The sequence below is a fragment of the Vicia villosa genome, linkage group LG6 (assembly GCF_029867415.1).
Source record: "Vicia villosa cultivar HV-30 ecotype Madison, WI linkage group LG6, Vvil1.0, whole genome shotgun sequence".
Taxonomy (NCBI): Eukaryota; Viridiplantae; Streptophyta; class Magnoliopsida; order Fabales; family Fabaceae; genus Vicia; species Vicia villosa.
Window position 1 is genome coordinate 133,292,819 of NC_081185.1, and position 16,116 is coordinate 133,308,934.

At 34.2% G+C, this 16,116-nt stretch overlaps 1 protein-coding gene across 1 annotated transcript; it reads left to right on the forward strand.

Annotated features, from left to right (window-relative positions):
* Positions 1-1,233: 1,233 nt before the first annotated feature.
* Positions 1,234-7,633, forward strand: LOC131610069 (cation/H(+) antiporter 20-like). Its single transcript, XM_058881938.1, has 4 exons — positions 1,234-1,631; positions 1,858-2,886; positions 5,850-6,803; positions 6,900-7,633. The coding sequence occupies exons 1-4, from the start codon at positions 1,452-1,454 to the stop codon at positions 7,293-7,295; spliced, it is 2,559 nt and encodes an 852-aa protein (XP_058737921.1). The 5' UTR covers positions 1,234-1,451; the 3' UTR covers positions 7,296-7,633.
* The last annotated feature ends 8,483 nt before the right edge of the window (positions 7,634-16,116 follow it).

Below are 16,116 nucleotides of genomic sequence, written 5' to 3' on the forward strand. Positions count from 1 at the left end.
AACCCTTTATAAACTAGTTTATAAATAGAAATTAGTTCTAAACTAGTCTTAGATTAAATTAAAATCATTTTATCTATTAAATAAATTTTTATTAAAATGGTTATTGAATACTAAATTAAACTATAGATGTAATTTAGTTCTATACAACTCATGAAACTTTAATACTTCTAATATATATATATATATATATATATATATATATATATATATATATATATATATATATATATATATATATATATATATAAAGTGAAACCCAAACTTAATATTGTATTTTTGTATTCTAAAATCAATGAATAGTATTAGCAAAAATATATATATTTTTAAAAAAATCTTTATATTTCAAAATAATTGACTCACTGTATCATGGGTTTTGTAAAAGATAACTCTCCTAAAGTATTCTTACCATATAAGAGTATATTCACTTTCTCTTAATACAAAATGGAAAAGATTAAATTAATAAAGTAATATTTAATTGAAATTTGATTAAAATTTTAATTATCAATAAAATAATATTTATTAATAGTCGTGATTTACATGATAATACATATCAATTAATCTCATAAAATAAACCATATTAGTTATATTATTTAGATAATAAAATTGAAAAAATTAAAGGGACAATTTCTCTATCCATCACAAAAAGTTGGGTAGTGTATCTTCTACCAATCACATTGCATCATTTAATTTTATCTTATTTAATTAATTATTAAATAATATATTTTTTGGTTGTTAAAGAAAGAGAAAATGGGATATCTGTAAAATATTTTTACATTATTAATCCATTACAATCATCTATCCAATTAAAACACAATTTAAATTTAAAAAAACTAATATAACACAACAAATATAAATATTTTGATTAATTGTATTTGTAAAGTTACTTTACACCATAAGTGCGAGTGAGTACCTTTAAATACCTATAATGGCAAAACGAAATCTAAAATAAAATATTTTATCGAAACAGAACGAATAACAAATAAGGGGACAACTTCTCTACCCATCACAAAAAGTTGGGTAATGTACATTCTACCAATCACATTGTATCATTTAATTTTATTCTATTTAATTATATATTAAATAGTATATATTTTTGTTGTTTCCAATTTATTTTACACTAAGGGTAACTCTACCCAACTTTTTGTGTTGGGTAAATAAGAATTCACCAACAAATAAAACTAACATGCTGAACCAAAGTAAACCCATTAATTCAAAAGCAGTGCCAAAACTGAAACCCAAACTTAAAGTCTTAAAAGGCCTAAGCTTCTTCTCTCCTTTAGGTATGTGTCCACCTAAGAATTTTCCCTATAAATAAGCCTCTGACAATTACTCCATCCTATGTATTCATAACTTCCAAAAATCCATTAATTTGCAATCCAATCTCTTCACACTACTCCCCATGTATAACTAACTTCACCAAGCCTTTCTCTTATATCTCTCTCACAGCAACGATGACAGTGAACGTAACCTCCATCAAAACATCCTCTAATGGAATCTGGCAAGGCGATAATCCTCTCGATTACGCCTTCCCTCTCCTCATTGTTCAAACCGTCTTAGTCCTCGTTGTCTCTCGCTCCCTCGCCCTCCTCTTCAAACCTCTCCGTCAACCAAAAGTCATCGCCGAAATCGTCGTATGTATCTCACCACATGCACTGCTATATGTTTAGTTTTTTTAGTCAATTAGCCTGATTGAAATTTCACCATTTAGAGATAAATATGATCTAACAAGTTAGAATCCGCACGCTTCTGCATCTGATTTCCCTGTGCATTAGATGATTTCACCATCTGATTTCGCCTAGCTAGTTTAACTATATATATATTTGTAGAGTGATTTTTTTGATTTGCATGTATTTGCAGGGTGGAATTCTGTTAGGTCCATCAGCTCTGGGAAGAAACACAAACTACCTGCACCGTATATTTCCCTCATGGAGTACTCCAACGCTCGAATCAGTTGCGAGTATAGGATTACTATTCTTTCTCTTCCTCGTTGGACTTGAGTTAGATCTTAACTCAATTCGGAGAAGCGGTAAAAAAGCATTCAGCATAGCAGCTTTCGGAATTTCCGTTCCTTTTGTCTGCGGAATCGGCGTTGCCATTGTCCTCCGGAAAACCGTCGACGGCTCAGACAAAGTCGGCTTCGGTCAATTCCTCGTCTTCATGGGAGTCGCGCTATCAATAACCGCATTTCCCGTTTTAGCGCGAATCCTCGCCGAACTCAAACTCCTAACAACGCGCGTGGGAGAAACCGCAATGGCAGCAGCCGCATTCAACGACTTAGCCGCGTGGATTCTACTCGCTTTGGCGATCGCGTTGGCTGGAAGTGGAGCTGACGGAGGAAAAAGTAAAAGTCCTCTGGTTTCAATTTGGGTACTTCTCTCTGGTGTCGCGTTTGTTGCTTTCATGATGCTTGTTATAGGTCCTGTGATGAAGCGCGTGGCTCAAAGATGCTCTGCTGAAAACGAAGCTGTGAATGAGGTTTATATTTGCATAACTCTAGCGGGTGTAATGGTTTCAGGTTTTATAACTGATTTCATAGGGATTCACTCGATTTTCGGGGCGTTTGTTTTCGGGTTAACGATTCCGAAAACTGGTAATTTTGCTGAAAGGTTGATAGAGAGAATTGAGGATTTTGTTTTGGGGTTGCTTCTTCCACTTTACTTTGCTTCCAGTGGGTTGAAAACGGATGTGACGAAGATTAGCGGCGGAAAAGCGTGGGGATTGTTGGTTTTGGTGATTTCAACGGCTTGTGCTGGGAAGATTTTGGGAACTTTTGTTGTTGCGATGATGTGCAGGATTCCAGTTAGAGAGTCAATTACACTCGGAGTTCTCATGAACACAAAAGGTCTTGTTGAGCTTATTGTGCTCAACATTGGAAAAGAGAAAAAGGTTAGTTTTATCTTTTTCCTCTCATTTTTATTTTTTTGGTTCAATTTTCTCTCTCTTTGTATTTTAACGGAAATGATAATAAAAATATGAGAAATGCTAATTAGTGTCTTTATGACACTTTTTAAGTGATTAAAGTGATAAATTTTTATTAAAATGCGAGTATTTAATGCATTAAAATTATATTGGAAATTGCCATGTTAACTTTTATAAAGAATATTTTTCTTATTTAGTATGTTTAAAGAGGACCCTGAGGACACTGGTTAGCAAGATCCTAAAAATATTAATATTTGAGGACAACTTTTCTATCCATCACAAAAAGTTAAGTAGTGTACCCCTGACCAATCACATAATTTCATTTAATTTAACACATTTAATTATTTATTAAAATATTATAAATGTCCATTGTTTTCAAAACATTTTATAAAGGAGGTAATTTTACCTAACTTCTTAAGATGAACAGATAAAAATTAACTACAAGAAAAGATGGATCTATATATTAATATTTTAGAACAAGAAATTTAAAATAAAATAGTTTATTTATAAAAATAATATAATATGAGACATGGGAGTATATATTACTATATCAAAGGATTAAACTTGAATATATAATTGTTATGCAAGTTGTAAAGTTAATTTTCAACTATACCTTGGTATGAGTATTGTAGGTGCATGAATCATAAATGGATTTTGGAACTTGAGATTTTAAAGACAGAAGATAAAAAATAAAAAATAAAAAATAAAAAAATCATATTAAACTAATTTTAGTATTGACTGAAATGTTTCTCATCATTATAGATGCAAAATAAAAAATAGTAGAAATAGTATACGTAATATGCAATTTTAAAATTAAAATGACATAATTTTAAAATGAAAGAAGTGATAGGAGTTGGCGAAGAAGACTTCACTAAAATAACTAAAATAGTCAATTATATACGTTCTTAATATGAAATTATTACATTTGCTAAGTGGGAACTTCACAAATATAAAAATTTTACAAATAATTTTCAAATAAAACAATGGTGTGCATTTTTTAGAAGAAAGATTCAACTATGTTGATGTTGAATACGTCAATGCAAAAAATGGTGTTTTAGGAACATCATACACATTAAATACAAATTATATATACCTTTATTAATATGTTAACATGAAAAGAAAAAAACTTATAATAAGAGATAGAGATAGTTATAGTTTTTATACTAAAAATAACGAAGATAGTAATAATTTTTGCTTAAGAGTTTTAGTAGCGAGGATATATGACCTTAATTCTAGTTAATACAGTGCGACACGTGGGTCGGCTTGATAGTTCTACAAAGTCTAAATTACTCAAAACACAATTGTAACGTGTCCAACGAAAAGTTGAACAAAGTTGCAAAGATAAATTTTGTTTCATAAGAAACATATTGACTCGGTATAGTTTATGTTAGTCTCAATAGTTTAAAGGCTATGATTGAAAAATAATGTTAATGTGATAGACTAATTCGGTAAATATTTTTTTATTTAAAATTATGATTTTTAATTATATAAGTGATTGGGAAATACGTTTTTGCTTTCATCACTGTTTTGTTGCAATTGTCTTAGTAACCGTGTTGAATAAGATTAGGGACATTAGATGAAAGTATATGACTAGTCCAATTGCATGAAATCTAATTTTCATGTAAGTTTTTTTCTAGCCATCAATTGATAGTGGATTCTGTTTCATATGATATGAATCTCGTGAAGGAAGACTATGGGAGAGTTACTTTCTTTAGTCTCTTTTTCTACTTTTACACATGCCTATCTTGCACTAATATATGCTTTTTATCAAATCAAATAGTATTATTATAAGTACTTGTTATTTTAAGCCAATGATAAATTAGGAATATATGGTTGGCAAGTCCATTTAATTACTAATATTTAGTTTACCCTCTTGGGGATGACGTGTTCTCATATTATATTTACTAGTAAAAAATAAACTATTGCAAATTAAAGAATAGTCTAGGCTCTGCCAGCATCATGGACTCTTCCCATTTTCAACCACTTTCCTACCTGTAGTAGGATTAACATGTGCAACGAAATTCCATGAATGCCATTCTAATGGTCTAGCTTGTAGACTAAGCATCATCTTAATTATATTGTTTGTTTTCCATAGTTTCTAATGAGTTAAAATAATGAATATTTTAAGAGATATCAAAAGAAAATAAAATATGAAATTTATCTATACGAGAGTCATTAATCTGGTGCACAAAACTAGAAAGAAATTTTATTCTCCGTTATTATTAATTCTATTTTTTAATAATATCTTACTATTTGTGTTTGGAATAGGATGAATTAGTAACTCTATCATGTGTCACTGTTACGCGTTATAACCAAAGGTTCACACTTCATTGTCCAAATAATTTTTTAAATGTATAAAATACAAACCGTAGGAAAATTCTAAAATTAGTTTTACATGAAAATAGGATCATATTTGTACCTATTACTATTTCTTTTAATAAGCCTTTCCAATCTAACCATTCTCATTTTGTCTTTAGTAAACAAAATATGATAAGAATTGACTGTTTTTAAAATGTTGTTTCACTATTTATAGGAGAGAATAAACATTTGCCGGGTGTCAAATTATAGTTAATCATAACACAGAACAAATAATATTTTACTTAGCCTATGGTGTTTTATTATTATTTTTGGATGCATCAAAATCAATAAAAGATATTAATTAATAGAAATAATATGGAAAGTTGTATCCATGACATAGACACAATATTTTATTTTAAGAGACAATATGTCTACATGCAAAAACTTACAAGTCATTCACTTATTCATTTTTTAAAGGAACATGTACATGCAATAACGTGTTCTAATGTTATGACATTTACATTTACAAAAAACTTGTTCATTCTGTTTAATTATTTTATCATTATAAGAAGGAACCGTATTATCGATATGTTATAATTTAATTACACTTTTTTAACTTGATTTCTTTACAGGTTTTGAATGATGAAATATTTGCAATATTGGTGCTTATGGCTCTGTTCACCACCTTCATCACAACTCCACTAGTGATGGCAATCTATAAACCAGCTCGAGGCATCACAGACAAAACTATTCGCAAGCTAGGAGACATGTCCACACACTCCTCTAAAGACAAAAACGTGGTGGAAACTCTCCGAGTCCTAGCTTGCATCCACGGTCCAACCAACATTCCTGCCATCATAAACCTCATTGAATCAACACGTAGCACCAAAAACTCCCTCCTCAAAGTTTTCATCATGCACCTTGTTGAGCTCACAGAACGTTCATCTTCCATCATCATGGTTCAACGCGCTCGTAAAAACGGTTTTCCTTTCTTCAACCGGTTCAACCGCGATGAATGGTACAACCGTCTTGCTGGGGCTTTTCAGGCCTATAGTCAATTGGGCAGGGTTATGGTCCGGTCAACTACAGCAATCTCTTCTCTATCCACAATGCATGAGGATGTTTGTCATGTGGCCGAGGAAAAGAGAGTGACAATGATCATATTACCTTTCCACAAACACTGGAGGAGGGAAGTTGATGAAGAAAATGACAATGAGTCTCATGAGGTGATTGAGAATGCTGGCCATGAATGGAGAGGGGTGAACCAAAGGGTACTTAAAAATGCTCCTTGCTCAGTTGGTGTGCTGGTGGATAGAGGATATGGACATGGGTTGAAGAATTTGGGTTCAGAAGGTACTGTGGCTCAAAGAATATGCATTGTGTTTTTCGGTGGGCCTGATGATCGCGAGGCTTTAGAGCTGGGAAAGAAAATGGCTGAGCATCCAGCAGTTGAAGTAACTGTTGTAAGGTTCGTTGAGCAAGATGCAGAAAGTGGTAATAACTTCGTTTTGCGCCAATCACCTGGAAAAAGTACCGATGACAGCTATAGCTTTGCCATCGCAAAGATGAATCGACAAAAAGAATTGGTAATACTCCAAAGTCCAAACACCTTTACTAAATCAATTATACTTAGATTAGATGCAATATGAATACTTTTATATAAACATTACAATAAATTGCAGGAGTTGGATGAAATGGCTATAGAGGTGTTTCGAAGCAAGTGTGGTGAAAAAGTGAAGTATATTGAGAAAGGTAGTGGAAACGTTGTGGAGGAAGTAGTAGCATTGGGAGAGAGTGTTGATTATGATCTCCTAATTGTTGGGAAGGGTCGGTTTCCATCGACTATGGTGGCAGAATTAGCAGAGAGGCCAGCAGAGCATGCAGAGTTAGGCCCCATAGGAGACATTCTTACATCCTCAACAACAGGTCACAAGATGGTCTCATCAGTACTAGTTCTTCAACAGCATGATGTGGCAATAACAGAGGATGCACCAATGTACAAGGTTAAGGTGCATGATGAGAATGTTGCAGAGGTTTCATCTGGCAGGCATGAGATAACTATAGCAAATGCAGTGTAATTACTTATTTAATCATTCAGATGTTACACTTATCATGGGAGATGAGACTACCCCCAAAGTAACATGATTATATCTTTCAGATAAGAGAAACTTTTGACAAAAAAAGTTTCTCTCTAGAGTGAAGTTGTGTTTCAAGTAAATATGTAATTATATTCCTTTAATTTTGGTGGGTTAGTAACCACTGGTGGATTTATATCACAGATCAAATAAAAATTATGAATATTTTCTTTACCAGGGGGTTACATACAGTTTCAAAAATTACCAATGCAATATAGCTTTCTGTGACATATGTATTTTTTTTATAACTTGTTCACGAATAACAAAGTACCCATTGTGAATTTAATGTCTTAAAATCACCATTTGATTTAAATTGTGCTACTTTGTATCCATAAAAACACTTTTGGATAGCTTCCTCAAAGTTAATCAAGTGAGATCTCAAGAGTTTTGAGTTTTGTATATTCGAGATTATTAGCAGAGCCAACCCTGGAACCGCGTAAGTAAGTTTACAGCCTAGGACTTCAAAAAATTGGAGACCTCAATTTTAAAATTATAAAATTATAAAATATATAACTTTTTGTGAAAATGTTAAACATCCCGTTACTTATAGCCTAGTGGCCAAGCCATTTATTTAAAATCTTAGTGCCACCAGTTTGAGACTTAGAGCATCTCCAATGAGAAAACTTATTTTTGGTTGGTTGAACTATTTTTTTTGGGACGAATTGTCACATTGGATTTAAGATACATTTAAGCAATTTAAACCAATTTCACTCCAATGGTAATTTGAATAAGCAATCTAGCTCAATCAATTTATATTTGACCCCACCAATTATCAAGATTAATATTTAATGCTAAGCAATCTACTTTTTGGATTGCTTCAAGATGTAACTTACACAAATATTTAAACAACGAGAACGCCAGGTGTATCTACTCTAATGGTAAAAATGCTAAGTATTGAAACTTATGAATCCTAGTGTACATTAAGCAACCCCTATTGGAGATGCTCTTAAAGGGTCTTCTATATTTTCAATTATTAAATTTGACAATTTCTTTATAGATCCCATAGGGTGAAAACCACGGCTGAAAATTCCAAAATATTCTTTCGGAGATGCATATCTGAAAAATATTCAAAAAAATTGAGATTTTGGGTAATTCGGTGATGCATCTCCGAAAACACAAAAAAAAATTTGAGATTTTAGTTAATCCTGATATGCATATCCGAAAAAACCTCAAAAAATTGTCTGAGGTTTTTTCGAATTTGCATATCCGAAAAAATCCCAAAAATTTAAAAATTAATTAACTCTGATATCTTAAAATTGATATAATTTATAAGTTATGAATAATAATAATGATAATTATTCTATTTATATTTTTATTCTAATTCCAATTATAAATTAAAAATAAAACTCATAAAAGATTTCATTATTTTTCGATAAATTTTAAATTAATAATTACTAAAATTATAACAAATATACAATTATATAAACAAATAAATACAATAATAATTATTCAACAAAAATTTAAAATAAAAGAGATCAAGTAAGAATAAAATTATTTACTACTTTATTTATATTTTAATATAAATTTCAAATTACATAGTTTTTCAAAATAATAAATAAAAATCACAAATATAAAAATTATTTTAATAACTAATTATGATAAAAAATCATTTATATATAAAATAATTTTTAACTTTAAAATTGCTTTTGAAATTTTGTTTATAAAATGAACATTTTTAACTATAAAATTATTTTTGAAAATTAATTTATGTAATGATTTTTTTTATGTATCATATAAAATAATAAATAAATATCTTTATTATTATTATTATTAATTATATATTTAAAAATAAGGCGTTGATTTAAATATTTATTAGACTAATATTATTATTATTATATCTTGATTATAAGAATATATATATATATATATATATATATATATATATATATATATATATATATATATTAATATATTTTAATTAATACAATTAATTATATTATTAATTGTATTGATTCACTTTGATTTTAATTTTTTAATGAGTATTGAGGTTCTTTCGGGCATATCTGAAAAATTTCAAGACCTAAAATTGGAATATTTCGAATATGCATATCCGAAGACACCCCTTTCCCAAAAAAAGTGTCTTCGGAAGTACATCTCCGAAGTTACATTTTTTCTAAAAAAAAAAGGTGTCTTCGAATATGCACTTTCGAAATAACCTTTTTTTTTAAAAATGTATTCGGAAATGCACTTTCGAAATATAAGAGTGTTTTTATAATTTCGCCGCAGATTCTTAAGAAGGTGGGGTCTATAAAAAAATTTTCTTAAATTTTTAATGTATTGCTAATTCATTCTTGTATTTGTTTATGGTACACTTTCGAGTATATGGAAGAAAAGATTGATAAATTCATTTGGAAATAAATTATTCTGCTCTCTCTATGCCAATAATTATGGTTCATTTAAAAAGATATAACTTTTGTGACTATTAGTATTTTTCAAATTTTAATTATAAAATAACTTTTATATAATTAATTAAAATTTATGATCAAATTTTATTTTTGATGGTTATTTATTTTGACCCTTATAATTTTATTTTAATTTATTTTAGTGTAAATTTAAAGATTATTTAGGGTCAGAATATGATTTACGTCTACTCTACATTTTTTAAGCCATATGACTTGGTTTTTCGCAATTAAAGCAAGAGAAAATGCCACTTTTATTTCTTTGAGATGATGGATGTTGCTTAGAAATTATAGCAATTAAGACACTTAAAAAGTTCTTATTCTTAGAAATTAATGATTTAAAAAGTTCTCATTCATAATTTATTTGCCTCAATTTTGGACTACTTATCTGCATTGAAATTCTTCTTATAGTTAAAAACAACCAAGACCTCGAATTTTTGATCTTGTCTCAGAGAGTTTTCTTCATTTTAAAGGCGAGTAAAACGTCAATTTTCTTGTTAGGTGACCATTTATTTGTTTGCCCTGGGCCTCTAAAAAGTCGGGACCGACCCTGACTATCAGTATGTTGTTATTATCTTGGTTTCCCCCTCCCTCCATGGGAGGCTCCCTTTTATACATAACCTTTAGGACATGCATTCATTGTGTAATGACCTTCAAACTCCCACAATCAATAGCGATCTCTAACTCCTGCCGTTGTAATCATAAGGTGTAATGTCCCTTCACTGATTTTCATAATGTCCGTGCAGCCATTGGACAACTGTAACCATAACACTGACTTGGAACTTCGGCCGTCCGACTAGGCATGCCTCTTGTCTCGCCCGACTTCACATCGGGACTCTGGTTTAGTGCATCCTTCTTCAAGCCCGACTTCATATCCCGGCTCCGACCCCTTCACACACACACACACACCTATCATTTACATGCAATCCTGGTTTGTTTAGCATATATCCCTCATCTGGTTTAAAAATCGTTCTTTGAATTTTAGGGTGTACATAAGCCCCCCAATCACGAGACCCAACATGCCAAAGTGTTCGGTCAAAGAATCCTGGAATTCTTTGGACGATGTTCCTGTTCGACCAGACATGGATCCAACATTCATCTGCTCACTAACCTGTCCTAGTGGATTTTCAAGAGCAATGATGAGCGTGCGTCCCATCGAACCTCTTCCCTTTTCCCTATAATCATGGCTTTTATGGGGAAGCCGCTGCCATCATGATCCTCTCCCCTATTCACTTCATCTTCTTGTCTTAGGCTTTTAAAACACTACTTCTTCCTCTCATCCCAACTCATTCGTTCTTACTCCTCCCCAAGGTTTCTTCAATGCTAGTTTCACTCCTTCATTGGTGTGTTTCTGCCTTCTTTCCCATAATTCATATATTCTTTCCTTCACTTTATTTTGTCTTTAATTTTTAATTATGGTACAATAGAAGCTAATCGGTGTGAGATGGGTCTGTTAAGTGAAGGCTAATCCCAAAGGTGAAATTGTCAAGCATAAGGCTCGACTAATTGTGAATGGGTTTTTGCAAAGAGAAGGTATAGACTTCGATGAGGAGTTTGTACCTGTTGCTAGGCTAGAAACCATAAGGCTAGTTGTTGGCATTGCGAACTGCAACAATTGGTCGATGTATCAAATGGATGTGAAATCCCCATTTTTGAATGGTCCACTTGAGGAGGAAGTTTATGTAGAACAGCTCCCTAGTTTTGTTGTGATAAATCAAGAGGGAAGGGTCTACTAATTGAAGAAAATGCTTTATGGTTTGAAACAAGCTCCAATTGTAACACCCCAAATCTACCCCGCGATTAATAAGAGAAATCAGAGTGCAACACATCGAAAACAAGCAACTAATTTTTGAGGCGTCACATGTTCGACTTAAACAAAATCAACAAAAATGCTCAAAGTACATGGATACATAACACTTATATCGAAGGAAAACTCATAATACAATAAACATTTAAATTCAAACATCTTATAATATCGCAGCGGAATTTGAATGACAACACATATCCAAATCTTATGACCTTGCCAACATGTCACAATGTATCCCACATGTATCGACAAGTCATAACAACAAAATCCAACAAAAGATATTCAACATAAAACAAGACACAAGCAAGTATCGCAAACATCCCCCCGAGTGCTACGTATCAGAGCATCGACACACCGACTCGAGCTATAAGGTAAACGGCTACTCCACGTCGTTACCTACACGTTACCAACAGAGGGTAACATTCAAACAGAAGGGGTGAGATATCATTCATTATAAAGAAGCGTATGATAATATTAAGAGCAAGAGAAAGATCATACGATAGTCACCACTTCTCATCACAACCTTGTTAGCTGAAGATTTCGTTTTGCAAACATGGTCCTTCGAAGGATTAAAACTCGAAGGAAGGATGGTTACTGATGACCATCTTTGAAGATAAAAATGGCTCCTGATGGCCATGCTTCGAGAATGAAGATTTCTAAGTTATAACGAAGATAGTGAATGCTGAAGCTAGTAGGAGTATATGTCTTTGAAGACTTAGACAGATTTCGTGAAATATGTTAAGTATTGACACTTAGCGTGCTTTTGTAGTGTTTTAATGTTAAATACACTGCCACGCGTCGAAGAAGGACTTAGGCGGGAGGATTTGAAATTCGAAGACGGTTTCGTAACTGTCTAAAGACAGATGGCGCTCCTGAGGTTCTTATGAGAAACGTGGCATTAGATTAGCGTAGGACCGTTAAGGTCGAAACTAGTATAAATAAGGGTCTTAATATTAGGATTCCGTGTGTTCATTTTGTACAAATCACTCACATATTACTCAAGTATCAAGTGTTAAAGAGAAAGAGTTCGCTGAGAAATGTACGTATGACACCACCATTTTAATACATGTGTATTTTCCCTTTATTTTCAAGTATCTTTCAATATTATTGCATTTCGTTTACTTCTTGCCATTTACGTTTTTGTACTCATTATTTTCATGTCATTTATCTTTGAAGTATTTAACATTTCTGCACTTTAAGATTTTTGCACTTTTACAGTTTCGTCTCATATTTTATCTTGACTTACCTTTCGCTAAAGTTATACTCACGTGTATAACGAAGTGATTGCTAATTTTGTTTGTTTCGTTCGAAGTAATTCTTATTGACAAGATGAATCATAGATATGGTCCGAATGACCATCAATAACAATCTTTTTGACTATGTCCTAGGATCAATCTAGTCGATCCTGCGAGTAACCAAATCATATTTATTATAGTTTGGAAGACTAGCGGTTGTTTACCGGAAATCACCGTAAACAAATTGGCACGCCCAGTGGGACGGTGTCAAGCAGATTGTTTTTAATCAATTGTTTTATTTTTGTCTAGACAATATCAGGACCTTGTATGAACCTTAGGAACGGTAAGTTAACGAACAGTGCACAACCGATTCCCAAACGAAGGTACAACTAGAAAATGGCCGTTACGACCAGTGCAGGGGGAGATCAAGATCCCCCACAAGGCTCAGGATCAGGAGCGGCAAATTCGACTTCTACTCAAGGAGCATGGGATATACCGGGTCCAAATGGTTCGAGACCTGCAGATAATTCCCAGGCTATGCCTGAGAATAATACAGGACCATCAGGGACTATTCCAGTTTCAGTGTCGACCACCGCACCTTCATCCACAAGCGCGGAGGAGATGCCACTTTCCTCGACAAATGCTGCAAATAACTTATTTAACCAGGGGTCGAACTCTGCTTTCGAATGGAGGCCAAATTACCCATACGGAATGCCATACCCATTTGGAACAGGCGTACGAGGGGCAGGACCTACATATGCTACAACTAACAATGCGACGTTTTTGCCAAATGTTGGTTCAGTGGGTCGAAGTGCACACAATACTGGCTTTTCTGCCCAAATACCCAATTTTACCACAAATAATCAAGCAGCATTCCGGCAAGAAATGGATGCAAGCAACCATGATATGTTAGGGGTCTTGGCCAAAGAATTGGCTTCAATTTTGAATCCACTAGCAACAAATATCACTAGTACGAATCGGGAAAACGTGGAGATTTTCCAAAAGATATCATCTCAAATGAATCGAATGGCAGATTTCATGGGAGTTCCACCACCTAGACGAAAAGACAAGCAGCCTTTGAATCAAGAAGAGAGGCCCATTTTGGAACATATACAAGATGTGGTTCCCCCGTCTAGGACAGCCACTAAGAATGTAGGTGCCCCACAGAGAACAGAAACGATCGAAGGGACTCAAGTAATAAACTTAGAGGCTCCGAATCAAAGAACTGTCCCCGTTCGACAGGAAACGGAAGAAGATCGACCCAGATTAAGGATTGTGGGTAGGAACGAACATCCAGATGAAATCGTCCAGAGAGTCAGAAGAGAAAATCTGGCTACAGAAAATAACCTAACTGCCATGATAGAAAGGGTTATGGCCAATAACGGCCTTAGTACTGGACTTCGACGTCCAAATTATACATCCCCCATATCAGATTATATCATGCAAACAGAGTTGCCTAGAGGCACTAAAGTACCCAAGTTCACAAAGTTTTCAGGCGAAACTAGCGAGTCAACTGTGGAACATATCGCCAGATACTTGACAGAGGCAGGAGACTTAGCAGGGAACGAGGATTTAAGGATCAAATATTTCCCTAGTTCGCTAACAAAGAATGCTTTCATTTGGTTCACTACTTTGCCACCAAATTCGATAGATGCTTGGGCACACTTAGAAAGGTTGTTCCATGAACAATTCTACATGGGTCAAACCAAGATAAGTCTGAAAGAATTGGCCAGTATTAAGAGGAAGTTTACAGAACCAATTGATGATTACTTAAATAGGTTCCGACTGTTGAAATCAAGGTGTTTCACAACAGTCCCAGAGCATGAACTAGTCGAAATGGCTGCGGGTGGTCTAGATTATTCAATTAGGAAGAAACTAGATACTCAATACCTTAGGGATATGGCCCAGTTGGCAGATAGGGTTCGACAAGTCGAACACTTGAAGGCAGAAAAGGCTAAGGCAAATAAAAACTATAAAAAGGAAAGGGTAGCGTACGTCGAAGCGGAGGACGCTGATGATGAGTCTTTTAACGACTCATACAACCCTGAAGAAGTCGAAATAGATTTGGCTGAACTGAAGGAAGCGCCACCTTATGCCTGCAAACTACTCAACCCTGCAAATGGAAAAAACCCAGTAGAAAGCGATAAGAACGATAGATTCCCTAAGAAAACTTACACATTCGACGTCACCAAGTGTGATGAAATATTTGATTTACTAGTAAAAGATGGCCAAATGATACTGCCTCCAAATTCCAAAATTCCTCCGTTAGAACAACGGAAGAAGAGAGGTTTTTGTAAATATCATGGTTTTTTGGGCCATAAAACCTCACAATGTTTTCTTTTCAGGGATTTCATTCAAAATGCTATCAAAGATGGGAGGTTGAAATTTGCTGACAAGACCAAGAGCCACATGAGGGTCGACACAAATCCTCTGAGCATTGCTGACGCTAGCCTCTGTGAGCCATTGGATATCAACATGGTAGAGGCATCTGAAGTCGAAGTTACGGAAACTAAAACGGTGTTCAATAGAGAGCAGGCTACTGAAAGCCTAAATGATGATGCAATCTTCAATACTGATGTTGAAGAATCTTCCAAGACAGAGATAACTGAGGGTTCGAGGGGAGAGAACAGCAAGGCCACTGAAGACCTCAGGGTGAAGCTCCAGAAAATCCAGATCTCTGAAGTTCCTCCAGCAGTTGTTAACATGGTCAGCGTCAGACGTCCAGTGTCTGAATTTGGCGAATTGGAGACATGGTTGACAAGGCAAAAGGGGGGCATTGAAATTCCTCCAAGAGGAGAAAGCCTCAAGGACTACCTCTGGAATTGCCATGAAAGGAATGGCGGAAAACAATGGATGTGTCCAAGATGTTCGATCATGCTGAATCGAAGGGTCGAAGCTAACTTCGAAAGGGCTCGACGCGAAAGATGGGAACACCCTGGGAGAGAACCAAACCCTCTGCTACAAGTGTACCCAAAGATGGAGGAAAGCTTAGTGGGATTTTTGGTCAGATGTCACAGGGAAAACACTGAAGTTGCACTTTGTCCTAGATGTGGGGCAGTCTATGATGAAATGCTGGCACGATCATTCGAACGTGTGTACTGCTACATGGGTCGAGAAACTCAGGGATTGCGTCCTAACCTATACGGTTTCGACATATGGACCCCAACGAAAAGACCCGATAGCCCACATCCTATAGCTCGAAGGGTAACATTCAAAGTTCCTGCGGATGTACCCAGGGACAGATGGGTGCAAGCTGGTGCAAGAACCAACAAATGGCGAAGTTGGGACCAATGAGGAAGGACTGCAATGGCATATAGGAAGCA

What these genes read in the sequence shown, in the direction of transcription:
- LOC131610069 (XM_058881938.1), top strand. Translation starts at nt 1,452, where the DNA reads ATGACAGTGAACGTAACCTCCATCAAAACATCCTCTAATGGAATCTGG. An exon ending in ACATTGGAAAAGAGAAAAAG is followed by an intron (nt 2,887 to 5,849) that starts GTTAGTTTTATC and finishes ATTTCTTTACAG; the next exon opens with GTTTTGAATGATGAAATATT. An exon ending in TGAATCGACAAAAAGAATTG is followed by an intron (nt 6,804 to 6,899) that starts GTAATACTCCAA and finishes AATAAATTGCAG; the next exon opens with GAGTTGGATGAAATGGCTAT.